This window comes from Folsomia candida, unplaced genomic scaffold, assembly GCF_002217175.1.
Source record: "Folsomia candida strain VU population unplaced genomic scaffold, ASM221717v1 Fcan01_Sc002, whole genome shotgun sequence".
Taxonomy (NCBI): Eukaryota; Metazoa; Arthropoda; class Collembola; order Entomobryomorpha; family Isotomidae; genus Folsomia; species Folsomia candida.
In genome coordinates, this window is record NW_019091194.1 from 14,460,011 (window position 1) to 14,484,023 (window position 24,013).

Below are 24,013 nucleotides of genomic sequence, written 5' to 3' on the forward strand. Positions count from 1 at the left end.
GCCGAAAGGGATTCTGAACACACAAGCACGCATGTCGACTCCACTCTGGTCAAAACTTGTTGGAGTGACAGAAGTGGTTATTGCTGGCAACAGTAATAAAACTTTAAGGCTTTGTGGTGATGGATTAAAAGTTAAACTCGTTTCTGGATCAGTAAACAACAAAAGTAGTGGAAGAGATTTCCATTCCTTTAGCTCCACCAACTCTTCGTCTGGTCACAATTTTCTTAATCATTCATCAAGGACGAGTTGGAGTAGTAGTATCTCTAGGAGAGAGCTATCACTCTTGGTTAGTCACACTTCTGCTACTGCTGCTGGTAGTGTAAATAATTTAACGCTTAATCCCACTTGGATCTGGAGACTTTTCTCTGCAAAAATGGTAAGATGGACCGTCTATCATTATCCCACTATATATATATCCATATTTTTTACCCTCTTTCTTTAGGCACCTTTAAGTCCTAAACTGACAGAGGAAGAAAGAAAGGAGAAACTCGGACTGTTGTTGTCCTCGGGTTGGAGTATGGTAGGCAATTTCATACCTCAAGTTTTTTCATCAAAGTTAATATGCACCTTTGATAATTTCAATTCGCAGGTTGAAGGGAGGGATGCCATTTATAAAGAATTCCTCTTTAAGAATTTCAATGAGGTGATTAGCCTAATAATGAGGCTTCAAAAAACACATATTCGGAAGTTATATGTTATGCGCTATAACTTTTATGACATTTAAGGCATGGGGATTCATGAGTCGATCTGCACTTCAAGCAGAGAAAATGGACCATCATCCTGAATGGTTTAACGTGAGTTGATGATTTTTTTAAAATCGTCCTAGTACTTCTGTTATTGTCTACGCAATGTGTTGCATAGTCATATCTCGGAATGAATGGTTCATTGAACCATCTCATGAGTAATAAGCATTTGTATGGATTAGGTCTACAATAAAGTGCAGGTCACCTTATCCAGTCACGATGTGAGCAAATTCCAAAACTTAATACAATCTTTTGACATACACAACTAGCTAATATTTTACACATGTTAATAATATTTTCCAGGTCAATGGGCTGAGTGATCGGGACGTGAAACTAGCAAAGTTTATGGAGAAAGCTGCCGGGTTTATGAAATCAGGGTGAATGATCTTTAAAGGGTTTAGTGATGGCAGAACCAAGGGACCACTGACTATAATATTATTCTCAGTTTAGATGTAGTCTAAATTACTATAATAATATACGCCCACAATGATAATTAAAATTGTTACGCTGTATTTAAGAAAAAGTTCTCTCTAGAAATAAAAAAAAACAAGTGAATAAGAATATTCTTTGGGTTTTGTAACATGCAAATTCAATTATAAATGGATGTGTACATACTAAAGTTGCGACGGAATATAATCACCCTCAATCCAATTTCTAAGTAATTGATGAGCAATAGCACCACGTGGAGGAATTACAAGAAGGCCTTCATCATTACCACGAAATATCCCTGGATTTTTCTTCACTCTTTCGTATGCTTCTTTGACTTCAGATTTTGTACACCATTTAGCGTCTTCAAGTTCACCCTTGTCAATGTCAAGCTAAATTACAAATTTGTTCATAAATTTAATTGACACGGGGTTTATTTTAAATTGATCAATATAGTTATTTAATAAGCGTACCACTTCAGAACCCTCCATTGCTATTGCTGTTATCCCAAGCATCAACGACGACTGTGGTAGGGGCCAAGTTTGTGATTGAAAATAATTAATTTCCTCGACCACAATCCCCGCTTCTTCTGCAATTTCACGACGAACGCAATCCTGGAGCGTCTCTCCTGACAAAAAATCATAAACCTGATGTATCTAACATAACCTGAACTTACCTGAAGCAAACAAAAAATTATTACCTGGCTCCATAAATCCAGCAATACAGCTATACATTCCTTTAGGATACTGCGGCTGCCGAACAAGGAGTACCTTTTCTCTTGTTTGATCCAAAACTCGAGTAATTGCTACTGGAGAGATTGGAGGATAAACATGATTTTTTGTGCAGCCTTCACTGCACTCACGAACGCACCCAGAAAATGTTTTCTTCATAGCACTGCCACATCTCTGGCAAAATTTTGATGCTTCATTCCATGTTATCATGGTGTATCCCTGTGTCAGAAATATAAAAGACTAAATTTTTAATTAATTTCTATATGCAGTTTTAATAAACGACCTACACGTCCAACAAGTTGAGCTTCTGAAGTTGAAAGGGAAAAGATAGCCATTCTCATATCAGCAAATTTTCCCTCAAATTTTTCCTGAATTTCATCAATGGTTTCCGGTTGAACTGGACACACAAATAAGGCTTTCTCTTCGCATTCTGCATCAACCCCTAAAACAACGGATGAGCCTTTGACATCCGGACAGTAGCTTTGAATCTCTGTAATATTACAATAGTGATGATTCATCTTATTTAAACAGAAAAAGATTACGTTTTACAGTGGTAATGTTGAATTTATGGTGATGGCACCTTCATAACTTCTCCAGTTAATTTTAGCCTGAAACGGATTTGTTGGATTCGATGCAGAGGTAATGAAAGCCCTGTCCTTTGAAAACATCATAAACGATGCCATTGGGAATGATTTAGACCAAACTTCCTCGTTTTCCTTTAATTGTTGAAGATACTTTGACTGTTTCTACATATACAAAGAGCGATTGGCTTAATCACAGAATGTAAATTTTCGAGCATACTTAATGAAATATATTAAGTAACACATAATATTAAGATAAGGTGATATTCAAATCGAATGCAACTTTACTTACAACGTATCGAGCCATTCTTAACAGGGGCCAGCCCATCTGGTTTCCAGCTACGCGTTCCAAAATTACTGTGCTAACCTATGGGAGAAAATTTTATCAGCATTTGCTAAACTGTGAGTTTTGCGCATGTAGATCGTGATAAAAATGGTAAAAAGAAGCTCATAACACATGGTTGTTTTTTCTTAAAACTCAAGTTTTTTAATTCTGTCTCATTTGCTATACAATTAGGACCTGTGTATGTAGCTGTAAGTATGATTGCATAATCAAGGTATGGATAGTTGATTGCTAAATCTGCAGCACATGCTAATTTCTCTAATTAATGGAAAAATATGTTGGCGAGCAAAAGGCGAGTTAAGTCCATGTGTCACGTCCAGAATTTTTTTTGCTTCAACAATGTAACTCTTTGCTTCCTTTTCTTTCTCCTGAAAATACATATGACAGTCAGTGGGTGACATAAACGTAATATTCAGTTTAAAAAATGAAGAAAAAACAAGATAATTTGGTTAGTACCAAGTACCAAGATAACTTTGCCATCCTCAAAAACATCAATCCCAAAGACATGTCAAACTCGAACAAGTAATGTCTGAATTTAAACAAATATGAGCGAGATATCCCATAATCAGTATTTGCAAACATAAACAAATGGATCATATTTGTTGTCTTTACCGATAACCTTTGAGCGCCATTGTCCCATATTGATAAGCACATTCCCACCGTTGAGTGTCGATACAACTATCGAATCCTACTCCGTACATCTCAGTCAGCAACCAATGTATTTCCGAAAAATGAAGACTTGTGAGAATTCTTATATACACTTCGGCCACATCCAAATCTGAAAATATTGTGAAAATAGAATTATGTTCCATCATTGCTACATACATGCGTACATAAGCTAAGTATAAACCGTACATGCTGTATCACCCATTTCTGTTATTTTCATTTTTGCAGCTTCTTCAGCATCTGCTACTTTTTGAATGTAATCTTCCTCAAACTTATATTTACACTTTGGGCATTCTTGATGAAGTTTCAGATTAATCTAATAACAATAATTATGAAATGATATCAAACAACTCGATGACAGTTATTACATAATGAATGTCTTATGGATTAAACTTCGAACCTCAACATCACACTTGTTGGGGCATACAACCGATTGCATTGTGTTATCAAATAAAAATGTACTGCACCGTTCACATTGACATTCAAAGTAATAACACTTTAGTAGCTCAGCCTTTCTAATTTCTGTGGGTTTTATGACATCTCGGTAAGAAATTGTCACTTTAAGAATCTATTAAAATAGTAGAAAAATTCAATTACTTTACATATTCGGTATTAAATACGCTTTTCCATAAACTTGTAATACTGGCAGAGTTATAGGAAATTCCCGAATATTCCGAATAATGATATCTGTCGAGTCAAAATTGGCAACGGCTAGCGGTTGACACGAGTGATCAAAAACGGATGCTCCAATGTACAAACCTATACCAATTGTATGATTTTCGTAATCCGTGATGCTAAAGGTATTTACGAATATCTAGAAAATCACAATTACAAGATATCATCTTATTCAACAAAAGTAAAATGCAATATGATACTGTACATTTTTTACTCCCATACCCGTCCGCATATTCCTAGTAACTCTGTCTCATTAGGAAACTTTATTTCAGGGTGGTGGAGCAACACAGATCTCGCAATGTGTGACATTGCTTCCACTTGTTCCATTCTAGTTTTGTCGGTTTTGAGATCAGCAAAATCTGTAAATTATAATTGGTAAGAGATGTAAACGATGATTATTATTGGCTAATGCTTTATCTGCTCCTACTTACGAGAAACCAGATCCTTAAATCTCCGACGAACTTTTCGGCGACTGACTTCATCATAATAGTCGCTATTTTTCTTTTAAAAACAAGAAAATACTTTTATCTCAAACCTAATTAAGCATACATTTACTAAAGTATAAAGTACCTGGAGTTTGACAATAATACGAATCAGTAATCGTGTGAATGAGCCTGCAACCCGTTTCTGAAGGCCGAAACCCTTGCACTCATACTTGTGACCATCGTTCCAACCTTGCCGCTGGCATTCTCGATTGCAAAATCTGACCTGTTGGCACCCCCCACAGCGGAGCAGAATCAGACCCTCACATCCTCCAGATTTCCCCTCACTATCAAAGCCACATCAGTGACATCAGTCATAAGGCAAACTAACCTCCCCCTTCATACTTGTTTTTCTATTACATCAGGTTAAGTTAGTTAATTTCCTACTTCTAGGAAATTATGATGTAACTACTCAATTTAACTTCTTGAATTTTAAAGTTATTCCTCATGCATTAGTGGCTACATGTAATTTGTTGCAAATATTGTATATACGAGTATATACATGAATGAACATAAGACTAGAAAAAATCATGACAAAGTACAAAGGCACTTACAGTTTAAAACAGGTGTTGCACCGAATTTCATTCAAATTCGGAGAAAGCGAGTAAGCAAAGGGTTTGCAGGTCAATAAAACAGTGCCCGGTTTGACAACAGATGAGTGTTTCTCAATGTTTTCGTAATCCGAGTAGTGATGAAGAGGAAAGTCGTAGTTCATATCTGACACATATTTTTGCACACGCTAGATAAGTAAAAGCAATTTTATTATTTTATATAGAATTAAAATAAAGATTTATTTACATACTTAATGCTTATATGACTTACAGCTGAGCGAAATAGATTTGTTTAAAAATAAAATGCAGAAACGATCATGCACAGCACAAGATATTAATAAACGACGAGGACGACTGATATTTCTGAGGAAAACTGTTCACTGTTGAATGAGGTCAAGCTCGTTAAGTTAAGAATAATTCAAGGTTATCATTCCAATTATGTTTGACTTGCAACTTGGCACTTGGCACAAATCTTGTTCGTAGATTGCAGCCGGAGAGGATTACTTCAGATTGATTGCCTCCGTGTGCAGCCGAGTGGGGCGTCGAGAGACGAGAAGCTTTAAGCCACTTTCACCCAACTTTCACCCACTGACATTTTCACTGCTCTTGGATGAAATTAGTTTGGAATTGTGAAATTATACTATGGACTGCTTACTATAATTAGCAGACGTTCATGTGAAGCTAAGGAATTAGGACTTTTCGTGATTCCCTACTAATTCCAAACAGATAAGTGATCAAACCTTTATTTGTTTCACACCAGGGAAAGTGGGAATGCATTTAACAATTAGATATTTGTCCAAAATAAACCAGTTGTATTGTAAGTTCTTAAAGGAGACTTGTAATTATATGTAGATTTACTTCTTGGACACACTTCCATTACCGGCTTTCCTTTTTGATCTTCACAGTTTTTCATGTAGTACTATGTAAATACATACGTGACATTATATAATGAAATGAATATGTATATAAAATAAATATAGTTACGAGATCGTCAGATAATATATGGGGATTGATCAAAGCTGAAGCGTCCAATTTTCCCTCAAACAACTCATTGATCCACTACCCTGTAATTATAATTAAAAATGGGTTTACGTGGTGGACGTGGGACGAGGTTCAAAAGAGTTCTATTTTAGAAACCGATCAGAAAGGAACGGTTCGATAAACAAAGAAAAGTCTGATTGAAGTTTTGAACCATTTTCCATTAACTGATAGACAGTTCATTATTAGAGCAAGTAAAAGAGGAGAAAGGACCTGGTTGAATCCCTTTGTGGTTTTTTTAGAATTATGTAACAACAATATTCTCAAACGATCGTCCATAATTAAGTTTTGACAAAGCCATTTTCAACACGTGGTATCAATGTACATATTACGTGCATAGATTGCATTATCACGTAGTAGTTTTACTACGTAAATATGTATGTATTATTCGTCTGAGATTTGTATATTATTTGTTGATTCATGACGGACGTTCCAAGAGAGGAGCCGGAAATTCCAAATGAATCCGGATTCAGTCTAAATGAAGATAATATTCAATTACTCAAGCCTGTTCCAGTTTCGGATGTGCGATAGTAAACACAATGACATAAAATGCAACATATTTTCTATTAGTTCCTGTTCCACCAGAACAACGGAACTCTCACATCGTCATAATTAAACCTCATTAGTTACATCATAATGAAAACTACTAGTAACCCCGTCGCTAACTATTAGTTATGAATGCAGTCCTAATTTGAATGAAGAGTGATGTAAAAGAAAGTCAAATTTACACGCTTTTGAGGTTCAGATATTTTGAGCTGGAACTAGTTGACGCTCTTCGACACCATCAATAAAAATTTATCAAATTCCTTACTACATAATTAACCAAAGTAGTAGCTAATCCAGTCTATTCCGGATTCTTGCTTATACGAGATATTTGGAGAAGAGTAGTTGTTTAACTTTTTGCTGTCCTTATTTGATTCTTAATCTTGCTCTCAGCCGTCGCAGTCATGTCACTCTCTGCACGATATAAATTACATCGTTTCAAAGATTATTTCCTTTTAGCGATTGTGGCATGCATACAAAACCTTCTCTGTTGCGAGTATTTCAGCAATTTTAGTGATTTGTGGAAAAACCGGCCCTCTTGACCAAGATCATGACTTTATTGAATATCACTCTCCGCAAATGACGTCTATAAAATTTGGGTCAATGCAAACTTGGAGTCAAGTACTATCCAACACCAAATTTGAATCCTGTGAGCTCAGTAAATACGTGGCGATACCCACCCACCGACTGACCGATGCATGCATGCGGAGAACATTTTGTTGGCATATTTCATCTCCTTTCGCTCACACGCTAAATCTGAATGTTGCATGCGATAGGACTTGTTGGTGGTTGGAGAATAGTCGTCCTTTTCGTGCATAGAAAACAATGATCGTCGTTGGAAGAGCGGAAGGAGCGGTGGGACAACAACTGACTAGAAATAACATCACGAGCTGCTGCTGGGAAGTAAGAACGACGACGCTCACTGACTGACTCTCTGCTTTCCCTTTCTCCCAAATTTGCCCTCCTTCCACCACTCACTCGTGTGCCATACATTGAATCCATGTGAGAGATACAGAAAGTTGCGGTTGGTGATGGTGGTGTATTGAAGCAGGACTACTTTCTCCCTTGCCTTGCATGCTGCTCGGATTTCTGCTGGGCGAATCCCGTACAAAAGTGAGCGTTGGTGGGCAAGTTGGGTGAAAGGAGAATAGTGATTCGCAGAGGCAACACACGCTCCTCACCCAAACGTGGTCTCATCTCATCACCACTACTTTCGCTCTTTTGTACGAATGTCGCCACCACTTGCAGACCTACCCTAGCAGACAAAAGTTTCGACAACGTCGACCTGAACTCATAACGGACCTTATTCACAAAAGAACCTCTTCCCATTAGCTTGTGACCGTAGCCAAAGAGTTTTCTCATCGATAACGAAGTGGTTCATTTAACTACTAAATAACTTTCCAATCCAACTTTAATTTTGGTTAATTTAGTTGGCTTCTCGATTCGTGGTATAAAATACGTACATACTGAAAAGTTGGTTTAGTGCAATATACTTGTCACTTGAACTCGGATTCATCCACACGTTGTTTTGGGATTTGGGTTTCAGTCTCTACTTGAAACTTCTTGTGTGTATTCAATTAAATTGCAGGAAGAGAAAGTCAGTCAGTCAGTCTATCTATCTCTACATACATGCACACATAGTTTAAAAGGGATGTTGGAATTCACTGACTGTGGTGCTTCTTCCTGCTACTTGGTGGTTGGTTGTTCAGTGAAAGTGCGTGGCTGGCGAATCAAAATCGGAGAAATTTACTCGTAACAACATTTTACAGACAAAAAGAACGTTGAGCCGAAGACCTGTTTCTCTCGAACTCTGAACGTAGTAGTCGCACTTTAGCCGATGTCGAGTCTCTCCCCTGCTGCTGCGGTATAGTTACAACCGACGACTACAACTCTGGATCAGATTTCCTGCTCTTTGGCCTCTGATCTTCAATCCCTCCTCTTCAAGTAAAAATGAACTTTTTTTATCTATTTTAACATGTAGACTTGAACCAATTTGATTTGACGCTTCCGCAATTGTCTGTCAATTGCCGACGTCACGCTCCAAAACCCATGTCAAATCAGGTTGGTGTCAATGCTTTAAACTTTGTTGCTCAACATTTGTTAAAGTTGAGACATTAAGCTCTCTTGTTTGAACCCGACAAGTTATTTTGTACCATTTTAAGTAATGAATGCTTTTTATTATACTACTTAAGAAGTAAAGGGGTAACTTTGGACATATGTAGGTATTTACGCTAAAGGTGTATGTATTAATCCCCAAAGTTCGCATATTCCCCTCAACCAAACGAATATTTCTGGATCCGTCCAGCAAAAATGTCTGATAGCACCTTGAGCCGACTTGAGTCTTTCCGACAGGGTGGGCACTATCTGCTTCAATGAAAAGTGACATTGAGTAGGCATCCCTGCAGTAAGCAAATCCATCTTATTCTTCGTCGAATGTGACAAGAATATTTTACCCGTTGCTCCGTAATAACGATCTGTGCAGCAGAATCCAGTAAGACTCTCTGCCACATTTAACTCTTTCTATTTCTCCAAATTCACCATTGCAATCCTAATATAGCCAGCGTACGTTGTTTGTCCCTCTTTCCTAGGATTTCCACTAGTGCTTTATTGTCAGAGAGCGAGAGAGTCATTCTGTTACTGTCGTTGCATTTGATTGATTGAATTTCCAAACCACACGATAGAATATAATATATATAATATATATATAAGGTATATATGTATATACTGAATGTTTAAAAAGCACCTCGCCACCAATGTAGCACACGTTCGTATTTACTGATTCAGTATCTGTATATACAGAGATTGCCCTGATACGCTTTGATCAGATTTCAGATTTGAATAGTTGATCCTGTTCAGCTCGGAGATTTTACTGTCCAAATCACCCTTTCCCAACGACGGGTTCCGAAATGAAACAAGTGTTTGATTACATTCTTAATCGTAATATCCATTATTATTACCTCTACTCTGTTGGATATGAAAACTACATTGTGAAACCAAAGGAAGGAGTGAGACCTCTCCTAGGCACACATAATATTTCCAATTATTGAATATTTCAAGTGAACAGAATTTCATCCGCCTCGTCCATTGTAACATGGAATTCAGGGAGGAAAGAGGGAATCCACAATCCGTCCGCTCGGATGAGCAATTTCATGTTGAATGAACCTTAAACTCAAACTCTTCTGATGAAATGAAATCAGATCTCGCAACCCCAGACTAAACCTTAACTGAGGAGGAGGGATTCTGAACTTATCATCCACCGATTTTGGTGCTCTATGTATGGACATGTTGTAGTACCCGATGAGTGTACTAAAACCCCCAAGTGGTCTGATTCAATAGCCACATTTGCGCCCGCCACACCCAGTCGTAGGAGTGAAAATCACAAAGATTACAAGCCTACAGGCTTGCAAAAAATCAAATTTGTCTCAGATTTTGAAAATCCTTTCACCATTATACTAACAGATAGTTGTTGTATTATATCAAACACGATTTTTTTATTTTCAGTATTTTTCAAAATTTCTTGAAGGAAAGTTGAGTTTGATATTGACCAACTATTTGGGAATACAATTGTGCAAGAATTTTAAAAATCAGATGAAAATTCGATTTTCATAAGGATTTGAATTAGTGAAAGCAGGATTTGAAAGGTTTTTTGGTGTTTTTGTCCATTTGAGTGGGTGTGGCCGGCCCAAATGTGGTCACCGAGTCAAACCACTTGGAATACTACAACATATTCAAAGGACATCAAAATCGTTGGGTGATAAGTTCTGAGTCCCTCCGAATTGAAGGAAGTTGAGTCAAGTCTCATCCAACTTTGGTTTATTCGAATATTTCGAATAAACAACAAGATCATATTTTCTGTGGGTATGAGAGAAGAATAAGAAAAAACCTATGTACATGTGTATACCTATCAATAGCTTAGCTCTCTATGCAACGGCCATGCATTCCACCTGAATGGAGTGATAACGTTGAGGCAGACTCAGCAACCTGGTGGTAATTTTGTCTGGAGTGGATCCAACTTTCTCACGAGCATACTGATGAGACGACCAGAGAGATCCACACGTAGGCACAACAAGAGGAGTGATGATGACACGTCTCTCATCTCCACTTAGCAAAATTCCAGCACTAGAAAGCATGAAAAGTTGACGTATGGCACTTGTGTATATTTCTGGACAACTGAAGAGATACATTTCCATTCACCTGGAAAAAAACATGTTTTCCTAGCATACATATGCGCAACAAACAGAAGACTATATAAATAGAATCGGATTTGTGACTTCAAGTAGCGGCCAAGAGGGCTCAAATTCCGTCGTTCGTCAACTATAGGTGGGCTTTACGTAACTATACTTTACAGAGCCAAACACACTCAAATTTATTGCAATATACAGGGTTTAGCACCTCGTACGGTATTTCATGCGAGTATATGAACAAATGCACGTACCTCTGAACTCAAACTATTCGAATCCCTTGGAAAGGCGTGCATTGCATCACTTTCACTCCATAACACGTATGCAGTACTTTAGTTGATTAGTCGCGAAGAGTTTGGTCGCGTTATAAACACTTTAATGGCAGAGACCGGCCGTCCTATTCAAAAGCCGAGGAGATGAAATAGGAGCGACACAAAAATGTAGCAGCAGGGAAACTACTTATTACGATTGGGAGAGTGGGAACCAGTACAAAACTTACTTAGCACTAAAGTGGATGATGCGAGCGTATAAAAAAAACTTTAAATTGCATAAAGCCCAACTGAGCCAAAACGAATCTGTGTGTGAGAGTGGTAAAGACAGCTTGAAAATTAAAAACTGCTTCGAATTATTAACTCTTCTTGATTCTTTGGAGAGCTAAAGTTTTCCCCAAGATTTATCATTCAGAGCATTCAGACCATTCCTGCGTTGAGCTTCTTGAAATAGAAAATCGCTAAGCTAAAAGCTAATGCTGCTTTCCAACTTGGCTCCAGGGATTTTTGAATGAGAACAGAGTGGAACGAGCGGACGAAGAAATAAAGTGGAAAGGACGCATTTTCACTAATTCTGGTCCGGAGATTTAATTTCAAAAAGTTGGCTAAACCCTCTTTTTATTCGTACGTGTGTGTGTGTACGTACATGCATATGTCGTAATATGCTCACCCGAAATCAGGACAGCATGTTCATCATAGATCCTCCAAAAAATACATTGTGTTAAGAAAAACTAATATTATCGCACAATGCTGTTCTACCTTGGATCAATGAATGGACTCTGCATTTCTCTTTAGAAATATCCAGCGGGCAGAGGATCGAAATAATTTTACTATCAAATGATACTTGCAAAAGCTTTGTAAATAAAATAACAAAAACGCTTTTAATGTAAAAAGCTTGCCCAAAGGGAAGCGAAATGTAAGTAAGTAAAGAGATTGGCAGTATCAATTTGCATTAGCATGAGACTATCTATTAGTTGAAGCGTCGTTCCATGTCATATACGCAGATACGCATGCCGGAGTAGATAGAAGAATTCCCATCATGCCCACAACGAACCAACTCAATCGGCGTGCATGTATATAAGAGAAAGCACTTAGCGAAACCTCATTCGATCAACATCCTCACATTTAATTCACCACTTTATTCATCACTTGACGAGTATCAGGTTCCTTTGATACTCGTCAAGTTTTATTCAGGTTTAGTTTAGCCAGCTTTTATATCTGAGACTGAGAAAAAAAACTCGCAATACTTACTTTCCAGTGAATATCTCAATATCAAGTATTATTTACTTTTAGATCGTCAACGATCATCTGTCAATGACGAGTAATGACGATTTGATCAATTGAAATCCTGTTTTTCGAATTTATAAATCTAAATGGGGAAATGCTACATACATGAGAGAACCAAGTTATTATTTCATTCAGGTTAAGACCTCGTAACATGGCAGGAATTATGCATCCTGCTACTTTCTTGCTTGTCTGGAATGATTTGCATTTTTTACATACAGAAGACACGAATTTTAGTTACAGCAACGCTCATTTTCACAGAGAAACAAGAAGCACTTTCACTTAATCATAAATGCAAAATTAATCTACTACTACTTTTCAGGAGCCACGTGCTACCTAAATCCCAACATCAGAGAAAGAAGGCATAAGAGATGCAGAGTATATCATTTTATACAGTGATAATGGTCTCGGTGTGTGAGTAGTACGCAGCTGGCCATACGCGAGCACTTCCACCTTCAAAAACGAGGCAATTTGCACTTGATACAACTGACACACCTGACGGACTCAAGATTTCCCACTTCATCCGTCTCTGTCAATAAAAATCTGATGAAAGGCACGAGGCGAGAGGTATTCGGCTGGCCCACAAAAGCCCACTTTGCTACATTTGTTCCAAATCCCAACCATTCTAAAACTGGCAGGTGACGGTTATGTAAGAAGGCGTCAGCACGTATGCATGAACACATACATAAGTTTGGTTGAAGTGCATGCATGTAAAGTTCTCTTCTACTTTCACTCTGGTAAGTAAGTTAGTTTTCAAAGGGTGAAGCATTGTTGACGTATTTACAGTATGTGTACAGTGGTATTAATACAAGCAGAAGGTAGCCAAAGGGCATGACTCGCTCCAATACAAATTGCATTTATTAGAATATTTGTATTTTCTAAAGTAAAATTAATTTCCAAAATTACGCTTCCGTTCAACAACATTTTGCATAACCCCACGAAATTGAAATGACCCATTTGATGCAAAAGTTATGTTACGTAACGTTGTGGATGCTGTTGACGGCAACTTTGCCTCAAGAATTTAAATTCGTCCAACAACCGTTTACAACTTCCTTGCACTAGCCGTACTCCATCCCACCGCTTTCCAGCAAGTTGTTTCAGATTCTATATGTGTGTACAACAGATGCCCGAAATGAAATGCAGTTCAGAATGCGATATATAAATAGTTGATGAGCATTTGCGAGAGAAATAAATTGAAGTCTGGAATTATGTCCCAAAACAAGTTTTATTAAGCTTGGACCCGGCAAAGAGAGAAAGGCATGTAATAACCAGCAAAAGTGTGACATAGTGAAACTCGTGTCGCATTGTTGTTTGCTCTCAAAATTGGTTTTCTTTGCGCACTTCAACAGCCACTCGCACTTTGCTGCAAAGAAGACTACATAGAAATTGTGATGGTGCTGGCAGTAGTGGACATTGGCCAAGAGTAGACAAGGAGGATGACGACACGAGAAGGAGACCATAGTGCACAAGAAGCTAGAGTTTTCACTTTCCTCAAGGAGGAGACGTTTCATCGTCCTGTCCTCAGCCCACAGAGGCTTTCACTCCAGTTAGTTTGTTAGTAAGAAGTGGTCAGAATTGGTACAGGCGGAAGAATGCGGGCACTCAAAACTCAATTCCTTCATTCATGAATCCAAAACTTGTGCAATATAAATTGGTTCGTTGAGGCTGTGCAAAGTTTTGGTTGGATGATGTTAGAGTACCACATTGTTTTACAACGATCAGAAAACGAGCTACCGCTAAGTAAACCAGCACTAACAGAACCTTTCTCTCCAACTCATTTATACAGTATGAAGATCGATATACATAAATCATTCATTGTTTATAAAACAATTTAGGCAGTAGAGAATTTCACCAAACTCGTCATCGCTTCATTGCCCGTGAATTTGCAGTAGAATATTATTTTCGCAATATTCAATCGTCACCTGTAATTAAATTGGTTTCGATAATATTTAGTGTTGGTCGGTCTGCAGGGTAATAAAATCACCGTATATTGATATACTCGGGGTTGGCTTGTAACGTTGAAATTAAATCATTTTTACTTTTTCTAAGGTGAGGTATGCAAAAGACGCCCTACCAACTTGACACCTTAGTTAGTATGCATTCGCCCCCTACTTTCAAAGTATCGCTTCCTTCAGCCTAGAAGGTGCATTGAAAAAAATTCAAATAGGTTAATTAAAGTAGTTAATGACGATGACGAACTAATCTGCTCATTGTGGATTTTCGACCTGATCATTAATTAAAGAGTTTTGTAGAAGACAATTTTTTTCTATTAAACCATTTTCATAGCTGGTGATTGAAAAGTGAAAGTTCATATGCGATTTTAGCATTTCACTAGAAGTGAAAACAATTAGTTGAAAAATTAGCAAATTTCCCTGTAAAGATGCATACAAGAGCATTTAGAAGTGACTATCCATATGAGTAAACTATTAGTGAATTATGAATTAGTGGACCAGGGTATTTTTAAGATAATTTTTTCTGTATGGAAAAATTGTGGAAATATCAATATGACTGAATTCCGAATCTAAAATTTATTTTGCATGCTATCAAACTTGTCTAATAATCAATTCTCGAGCATGGATTTTGAGTGGCACGACAGATATAAGCTGACCGAGAGGACAAGCTCCCAATTTCCAGTAGTGCAGTTAGACAGCTTTTTAATTGAGAGAACTATATGAAAGTCCCACTTATTGAAGGGACAGTGGTGAGCCACAGGCATGGAGGACAGGCAAATTGAAAAAATTACCCAGAAATGTGTATCTATCAATCGTGTGTCATTTCATTCACGTACAGCTTTCAATGGCTAGTCAATCGCACAACAGCACGTGTCGACTGTAATGTGGCCAACAACATTAGAGAAGTATACCATCAAATACTTTTACTAATAAAGCCATGAAAGTGAAATGTTGCGTTGAGGAAGTTTTGTGTCAACAATAATATTGAATAAACATTGCAAAGCTAGCAAAGTTTAATGTGTCGCAATACAAAAAGGAAAAGCTTTTTGACAAGGATAAAGATTGAACTCCACTCAGAACGAGAAAAGAGCATGCAAATAAAGCTAATAGCCAACCAACAATATTTGTACAAAGAATGAAATAGCGGAAACCCCAACAACAAGTAAAAAAGAGTCGCAGTTGGCTTCAATTGTGTTCTCGTTGTCGTACATAAGTACATAACTTTATGAAAATACTGCATGTGACATTCCAAACACAATAACATTTTTTCCGGCCACACTGTATTATAGGATTCCACGAAGGAAAAAAAACACGAAAGATTTAAGAAATCTCATAAAATCATCAAAAATAGTTTTGTATAACAAGAGTACAAGACGAGAAATGTCATGTTCCTACGTATGTACATGTACACAATAATTTTTCATTAGAGAAGAATAATGTCCAAAACGCAGCTAGAACTTACTTTTATAGCTAAATCCCTCATAACCTGGTCCATAAAATCGTCATTTGCTCAACGGTGGAGAAACATGAATTTCATTGTGATGAAATCCACACCGAAGCGGAAATCATTGTCATCGTAAGATTGAGAAGACTGGTCCTGGGGCATTCAGCATCTGAGCACATATGCAAAGCAAACCTGAAGCTGACCCACCCGCTAGGATACACACGTGCATATGTACATAAGCGTAGAGTAGATGGGTTGTATGTAATTGTAAAGAAGCTTATATTGCTATTTTAAGCTTCTTGGTCGGTCGGCTTGATTCTTCTTTCCGTTGTCTACTGAAGGAGTCTGTTTGGAGGAACGGTCCTTGTTGCCTGAGGATTGAGAACTGGAAGAATAAGAGCACCTCGTCCATTCCCATACGAATACACTTACACGAGTATTAAAATACATACGTCCGTCCGTGCACCCAGTCAGTCTCGTCAGCCAAGTTGGGCAGGAGGAGGAGAGAGTCGTGAGTGTGCAAGAGAAGTGGTTGCATCAGCGGATTGCACGGACAGTGACAGAACAGAGACTGCTTTCTCCTCTTCTTTTTCCTCTTCTTTCCTCAGAACTTGGACAGAGAAAGAAAACTGTATCACGAATGAATACGAATTCCTTCTCTCTCTTTCTCTTTCTCAAGTCGAGTGAATTTTTTGCAATCTTTTCAACTCGGTTTCCCTAAGCTGCTGGCTGGGCTAGTCCTGCGAATGGAGAGAGAGAGAGAAAGCAGTGGAAGTGAGTGAGTAGTGTGGCCGTCTTCACTCACTCACATCACATTCGAGTCGGTATTATGAGAAATGTTGAATTAGGTCTATTCTTGCACCATTTCTGCCCCTTTTATTCTCCTTCAATCAAATCATAATAGAATACAGAGGGACTGGGGCCGTAGTCATCATCTCGCAATAGCCTCCACGCCCTGCGAGAACCAAGATATCCATCCTCACTATTTGTAAGGTGCACCAATTTTAGGGTACAACAAGTATTGTTGTCTCGAGGCTCTTTGAAAACCCAGGAGTTGTTCAAGGTGGGATCATTGAGATCGCATTTATTTTATGACGCATGCCCTCAACAATTAAATTCATTCATGCGTCATCTCTGCGAATCTTGAATCTAGGCTGGATGCCATGCCAAATATTTATTTTACTTATGTGATCGTGACGATTCCAAATCCCACCAGCAGACTGCATTTCAGTATTCATAAGTTAGTGTAATCATCACAGCAGAAATGATGACGCTTTTCATTCTTCTTACATAAAAGCTTATCCAACTCTATCCAACCTATCTGGCCTGTTGTTTATTCTTCCCCTATTTTTTGATATCAAGGTGTGCTGGTTGATCGCCTCTCTTGTCTAAGCAAAGCAGACGTGCGAGATCATACTTTATATAATACAATCACTTTCCTTCCTATTTTTTCAATAAAGGTACCTCGTGGGATCCATCTTTCGTTACCCAATAGCTGCCAGGCGTATAAAAATAAATGAGAAACTTCTGTCTCGAATATTATAAATCGTTCTACAGTGGCAGACGATTTTAATTTATGTGATTGTGAATTGGGTGCATGTATGTACATATGTACAGACTTAACTTGCATACATATTTTTTCAGGTTTTATTTGAAAGCAACGACAATTATATCAATACTTGCACTATAAATCGAGTTATATGTGAGTCCGCAATATGCAATATCGCAATTCAGTCCACCAATGTATTGGTGCTTATACAAAAAGTTTAATAAAAAATGCTACATCGTTAATTTCAAAAGTTGAAGCTCAACTGTATTTTTTCACTCAAACAATAAACCGTTCGCCTTTTGTATAAAGTTTTCTCGTCGAGCAAATACATGTTTTGAAAGCAAGGAGGAGCTCATACATTTATGATTCCTGCGAGGAAGGAAGTGGGTTGAGCGCGTGCATTCACGAAACTTTTAATTTGTCGGCCTATGCACTGCTTCTCTGGACCAGGAGAAAGCGCAAGCCAAGTTTGAACGATGGAACTACTAATGGTATGAAACAACTTTATTCTTTGTCCCGTTGGTGTGGTGGTGGTCGTGATATGATGAGATGACTGGTAACGAATCATGTCTGGATGAGCTGACCAAACCAGTCAAAGGAAAACTATGTTCTATACATATACTTGGGCCGCTGATATGTATCCTGTGACGCAAAACGACTGTAATAGTAGTTGTGGGAAATTGTGTACTCATTCTCTGAAGTAAACCAACCAACCAACTAAAAGAACGGACTGTAAAAGTCTTGGACAGGACAACGAGTTCCGAACTCACTGATACAAACTGCACCGTCGCAGTGACGATGAGTGACTTTCCGCATAATTTTGGTTTAAGTATGTCTGTTGACATTTCTGACATAATTTGATTTGACAGTTTAGTTGATGAGGCGTCTGAATCAGAGTAATATCATCATCTGTGTGTGTATGCTTAACCAAGGCTAACCATATGCAGGAGCGTGTAGACTCAACTAGTTTATATCGTCAGCTCACTTTATCTCCAAAGACCTCATTTCCGTCGCTGCCTTTCTTACTTTTTGCAGCACCAATGGTTCCTGGACACCAGTCGCTCTTGCTCTAGTATGCAAAGACTGAATTACATGTTGTCACACTCTTCATCAGAAATGTAATGTCTTGGCCAGCTGCTTAGAAGGAAAGGCTGCCAGTGAACCATTACAGAAACCAACTATACACAAAGTATATGCTCATCTGCAAAATGTGGTTGGTTTGTCATGTCAAAGTTTATGGTGACGAGTGCCCGGGATATTATTATTACAATGCAAGCTGGCTGCTGAGAAGCCATAATTTTAACTTGATTCATTTGGTAGGATCAAACGATTTTTTTTCAAATCGCAGTTAATTGTCACCCAAAGATTCTAGTAGTCTTCGAATTAACTTGATAACACCTTATGTAATTGCGGGATGAAATAGTTTGAGTTAGTGATTTGCGACTGTGCTGCACGGTCTGTAACGAAACCTGCGTGTGACTCCATTACTTAACTTTGTGGTCATGGAGTGGTGTAGAATTAAAGTGGAGTAGTGAAGGAATGGATGCGGTGGACTTGGGAGGTAGGGAGGCAGAGAGGAAGGAATGGGAGGAAGTGGAAGGAAGGAGAAAGTTGTGATCAAAGTTGGTCCAGAGAGTTGGACTACTTTACTGCCACCAAAGCCCAGGGCAAGTAAAGCCAATTTATCCCAACAGACACTCTCTCCTAGCTGCATATCACCTCCAAAGGAATGGCCACCACTCTGCCTCATACATACATTCACTCCAAGAAGAACCACCATCAAGTCCACAACAACAACCATCCCATCGTGTACTTTCTCTCTTCTCGGAAAAACTGCAAATCGTCTCATTCTCTGTACTTGATGTTTTCAACTTTTCCCAAAGAAACCTTAAAATATGGCACACGCGCCACCATACTAATCAGCCAATGCACACTATAAGCACCCACAGTTGACGTACACACTTATTATAGGCTTGAGTAATGTATTACATGTATGTACATAAAATAAATTTGTGTTCCTCCCTCAATGATGATCCTCAAAAAAGTATTAGAAAACTGGTGAATTTGCAAATACTGCATGTCATAAGTTGAGGTGATTAAGAAAATTTATTATAGCCAAGATGATCATTTGGTCGTCCAATAAATAAATCGAGTAGGAAAAGTCTGGTTCGCTCAGATAAAGAGACTATTCACATTACAGTGAATGTGCTGGATTTTTAAATCCTGGAACTTGCTTACGTGTGGCCCTCCAAGAAAGCTCCACTGTGTGTGACTCTCTTTTGACCACTACATCAGTTTGTTTACAGAAGAGGAAACTTGAGAAGTCTTCTTTTTGAAGAAGTTAAAACAGTTTTGAAAACACGGCATTTGTATAGGCTTGAGTTGGACCAAGTAAACGTAATAGTTTCCATCAAGTGACAGAAGCACTGGGCAGCACCACCACCACCACCAGTACGGACGGACTCTTCAGATAGTCAGCCTCTTGAAAAAGTCTCCTCTTCGCCTACATACGTCTTTGCGTCCTTACGTATTACTCTGACTTTCTCCCATTCTTGGTCCCATCCACCAAGTCTCCCACCCCGGCTATGCAACACCATAATGCACTGTACACACACAGACATATAGTCACTTCCTTTGATCTGAGAAAGGCCAAGCACGCTATGGCAGAAAGCAGTGAAAACTGGTTTGTTTTGCATCATTCCTATCTTTCTCTCGCTGGTCACTGAACTGGCAGATTCTTCTTGGAAAAAGGACCAAGAAATTGCACATTTTTATATATTTAGTTCCAGTATGGCGTTCTCATTTTCTTATAAATTACATAATCTGAATCGCTCATGTAACTATACACAAGAAAGCAAAAGCAAAGTAATTACAATTTAACTCAGATAAATTGATTCTTGTTTACGTTGGCTGAACTTTACAAAACTTGGTCATCGAAAATCGATTTTATTGCCTGGATATTGAAAGGAGTCTGATTCATTCAAGATAGGGGATTTTTAGCTCGTTCCCATTGATGGCAAAATGGTGGACAAGGACACCGAGGAGAAAGTGAGGTGCCTACCAATTCCAGCATACATGCATATGTACAGTGTCGGACAGATGTCTACGTCCACATAGTCGCGTCAATTTCATTTTCAAATTGTCACTGAACTACTGAACCAATTTTCATCATTGATATATCAAATTCTCACAAATTTAACGTAATTTCATAGCACATTATTAGTTTTCCGCTAAAAAATTTATTTTAGGCCAGAGATGTATTTTAATTCAAAATGAAAACAATTGGATGGACAAAAGTCAACGTCCAGTCAGAGAAAACATACAAAAAAAACTGTAATTTATAAGGAATGTTATAACAATTAATTTTTAATATTTGGTTGGGCCTCCGTTCGCTTTAAGGACGGATTCAAGGCGTCGAGTCATAGAGTTTACCAAATTCTTGGTCACATCTTCAGAAATGGTTTCCCAAACTTCACGAATTCTGGATTTAAGGCCCGGAATTCCTGAAAAAGATTGTTTTCTTATTTCTCTTTCAATGTGGTCCCACAGATGCTCAATGGGATTCAAGTCTGGAGATTGGGCAGCCCATTCTAGCTTCGGAATTTTTTTTTCTTGAAGTATTCCATGGTGGACTTGGCAGAGTGTTTCGGATCGTTGTCTTGTTGGAAGGCAAATCGTCGTCCAAGTCCAAGTTTTCGAACAGATTCCTGGATATTACGGTCAAGTATTCCCTGGTACTTGTATTGGTCCATAATTCCGTCAATAAATTCCATTTTTCCTGCCCCACTTGAAGCCATGCATCCCCACACCATTACCGACCCGCCGCCGTGCTTAACTGTGGGGTTGAGATTTTTTGGATTCAAAGCTTCTTTTGGATATCTCCACACTCTACGACGCCCATCTGACCCAAAGACATTGAACTTTGACTCGTCAGTCCATAAAATATGTCCCAGAATGTTTGTGGCTTGGAAATGTGGTCTCTGGCAAACTTCACTCGTTTGGTTGCATTCCTCGGTACAATAAGAGGCTTCCGGACTGCTCTGTGGGATTTCAAATTTCCCTTATTCAGTGTTCTTTGGATGGTCATAGGACTAACCTGTTTGCCGAACATCTCCTTGATCTCGGTAGATAGCTTTGGAGCACTAAGTGAGGGTGTAACGTTGACTTTGTTGAGCACGTGGCGTACTTCTCGGTGAGCCAAAATGGGTTTTCGACCACTTCTGACCTTGTTTTGGACTGAACCATTAGCTTTAAAGTTCTTAATGATTGTCTGGATGGTTGTCCTTGCTAATTTATACTTGGTCCATATTTGTCTCTGCGACAGCCCCCTTTTTGTCCACCCTTCCAGTCCTGAATGACAAGATCTCGAATAGCGATAGGAATTTCCTTGCGTGTCGACGCCATCATATTTTTCTGGAAGAAAATTATTTAAAAATTAATGCGGCATATGTTATTGATAGATTTATTAAGTTACCTGATTTTATAAATTGGAGAGATTTTTGTTGTTGACAATTAAAGTGAAGTGGACGTAGACTTTTGTCCGCTCAAATTTCATCCTCTCTCGCTCTGCACTATGATTCTCAGTTTTCCCAGAATTTTCAGAAATAACTCATATGTTTTATGAAATTACGTTAAATTTGTGAGAATTTGATATATCAATGATGAAAATTGGTTCAGTAGTTCAGTGACAATTTGAAAATGAAATTGACGCGACTATGTGGACGTAGACATCTGTCCGACACTGTACATATCTTGTGTAAAAAAATGTGTGTATTTGGAAAAGACATGCATAACGGGCACTCATAATGCACGAACCATACTCGCGGCCAAGCTTTTACCATAATGCATAGATCGCGAGGATGGAGAGGAGCAGTGGTATGCGAACGTACTTAAATTGTTGAACCCGTGTGAATGGAGGAGGGCGGAGAAAATGGAAGGAAACGTGTTCGGCACAGGAAGTTGGGAAATGAATGCACATTAGGTTGAGTAGAAGCACACTCACGAAATGTAGAGGAGGAGAGTGTCAAGTAGAAAATTGATATTGTGCAGTGGATTGTATGGCATAATTGTGATCAATAAGAGCAACTTTTATTTTCATGAAAAGATTTTCTTTGTCAAGCCCAACTTGAGTACTCCTGAAAATGTTGGTGTGTAGTTCGTTTTATTCATTCCTCCTCCTTCTTCTTCGCAAATGTTCCTTTCACTCCACACTCTGAAACCCAGAGTTTATTTGTAATGTGTTCATTCACTTCAAGAAGTTTAATCAATTAAGTGAAAGGCTCGGGTAAATGATTCATGTCGTGTTTGTGTTTACGAGGTCGCAGAATTTTCTCTCCAGAATACCTCAAAAATGTTGGAAGGAATGTCTTCCTGTCCAAAGAGGCATGTCAGGTTCGCATTCTTTTTCCCATCCATACTTTTACCAACCACCACTACTAAAACCAGCAGAGGAAGAGTCAGTGGTGGTAGATATGTAGGTATACATACATATGTACATATAACTATGCGGAAGGATTATCAAAATTTGTGCAGTGTTTTCACTCCTGTCTTGCCACCTCACTACATATATTCCGCGAAATGATGTTTCCTTCCATTCATTTCTTTCTCTGTTGCTGCTGTTCACTTCTGTTCGTGCTTCTGTTCATTGTCGAGTAAGGGAACCGCCGACAGTCCTGAAGTACGTTGGCCAACCTTTTTTGGTTTCGTTTCGTCTCTGTGTGAAGAAAAGGAGAAAGATACGACTATGAAAAAATAGTTCTCTGGGTGAAAATCAATATGATGAAGTTAAGCAGAACCTATTTTTTCTCGTCTTTTCTATCCTCCCGAGTTCGTTAGTTTATTATGAAAAATGTGAGAGATGATGATCTCTCTACATCATTTTCTTTTCCCATTCCCATCATCCTGATTATCGTATCGCCCACTGAGAGATGCGATGTACCGTCAGATCGGGATTTTTTGCACCACAAAATTACTATACGTCTATGATTCCTCAAGGAGGTGGAGCATGTAATATTTTGCAGTCCAAAATCGTAGCACACCGCAAACATATAGAATTGCGTGGCCAAGAAGATGGCATTCATATATACTCGTGCTAAAGAATTTGTATCCTCCTTCTCCTCGTCATCATCATCATCATGATGGTATATCAGTTACAGTGAAGATGCCCCCCTTGCACGCCCATCCTATCCATTATTTTGTGCGATTAGGAGGAGAGACGGCAAGAAGAGAAGCGTTGCAAAAAATGTGGACTGAGAAATGAAGAAGAGACTGACTGACTGACTGGCAGTTCTACCACTCTTCTTGGCACCACTATTTTTCATGGACTGATTCCGTTGGATATTGGACTGATGGATGAGTTCCTTTTAGCTTAGGGTACAGATTTCTGTTGCTGCCACTACCACGATAGCGCGATGGCAAAGTAATAAGTAGGCTGATTTTTAATAGATCCCATAATGGTTGTGGGCAAAGATTATAACGTGGAAAAGCATAAATCCATATAAGTCTTTGATTGGCTTTTGGCCCGAAGAGCGAGCATGGGAAGGAGGCAAGGAAGGA

The 24,013-nt window shown here is 38.5% G+C and overlaps 4 protein-coding genes across 5 annotated transcripts in view; 2 read left to right on the forward strand and 2 right to left on the reverse strand.

The window, feature by feature from the left end:
* On the forward strand, positions 1–1,306 carry LOC110842810 (putative pterin-4-alpha-carbinolamine dehydratase). The gene is made up of 6 exons (XM_022088632.2): positions 1–376; positions 443–520; positions 590–643; positions 726–794; positions 926–964; positions 1,047–1,306. Exons 1-6 carry the CDS (start codon positions 32–34, stop codon positions 1,122–1,124), a joined length of 663 nt encoding a protein of 220 aa, XP_021944324.1. The 5' UTR covers positions 1–31; the 3' UTR covers positions 1,125–1,306.
* On the reverse strand, positions 1,231–3,143 carry LOC110842809 (nucleoside diphosphate-linked moiety X motif 13). Its single transcript, XM_022088630.2, has 8 exons — positions 3,002–3,143; positions 2,774–2,848; positions 2,481–2,646; positions 2,188–2,390; positions 1,870–2,119; positions 1,643–1,797; positions 1,359–1,561; positions 1,231–1,273 (listed from the first exon to the last, which is right to left on the reverse strand). Coding segments are annotated over exons 1-8 (1,083 nt in total). The 5' UTR covers positions 3,032–3,143; the 3' UTR covers positions 1,231–1,272.
* LOC110842806 (N-lysine methyltransferase SMYD2-B) lies at positions 2,943–5,703 on the reverse strand. Of its 2 annotated transcripts, none has more exons than XM_022088626.2 (11): positions 5,470–5,700; positions 5,202–5,386; positions 4,736–4,934; positions 4,597–4,666; positions 4,388–4,524; positions 4,134–4,304; positions 3,891–4,058; positions 3,680–3,806; positions 3,437–3,602; positions 3,281–3,353; positions 2,943–3,192 (listed from the first exon to the last, which is right to left on the reverse strand). In XM_022088626.2, exons 2-11 carry the CDS (start codon positions 5,360–5,362, stop codon positions 3,034–3,036), a joined length of 1,431 nt encoding a protein of 476 aa, XP_021944318.1. In that variant the 5' UTR covers positions 5,363–5,386; positions 5,470–5,700; the 3' UTR covers positions 2,943–3,033. The 2 variants fall into 2 exon arrangements, with proteins under 2 accessions (XP_021944318.1, XP_035704412.1); XM_035848519.1 differs by having other exon boundaries at positions 3,147–3,192; positions 3,444–3,602; positions 5,470–5,703.
* Positions 5,704–7,878: 2,175 nt separating this feature from the next.
* The window catches only part of LOC118434361, a 79,038-nt gene continuing 62,903 nt past the window's right edge, over positions 7,879–24,013 (forward strand). The window contains exon 1 of the mRNA XM_035847677.1: positions 7,879–8,723. The gene's annotated coding sequence lies outside the window, so the exon portion shown is untranslated. The remainder of the gene's footprint in view (positions 8,724–24,013) is intronic.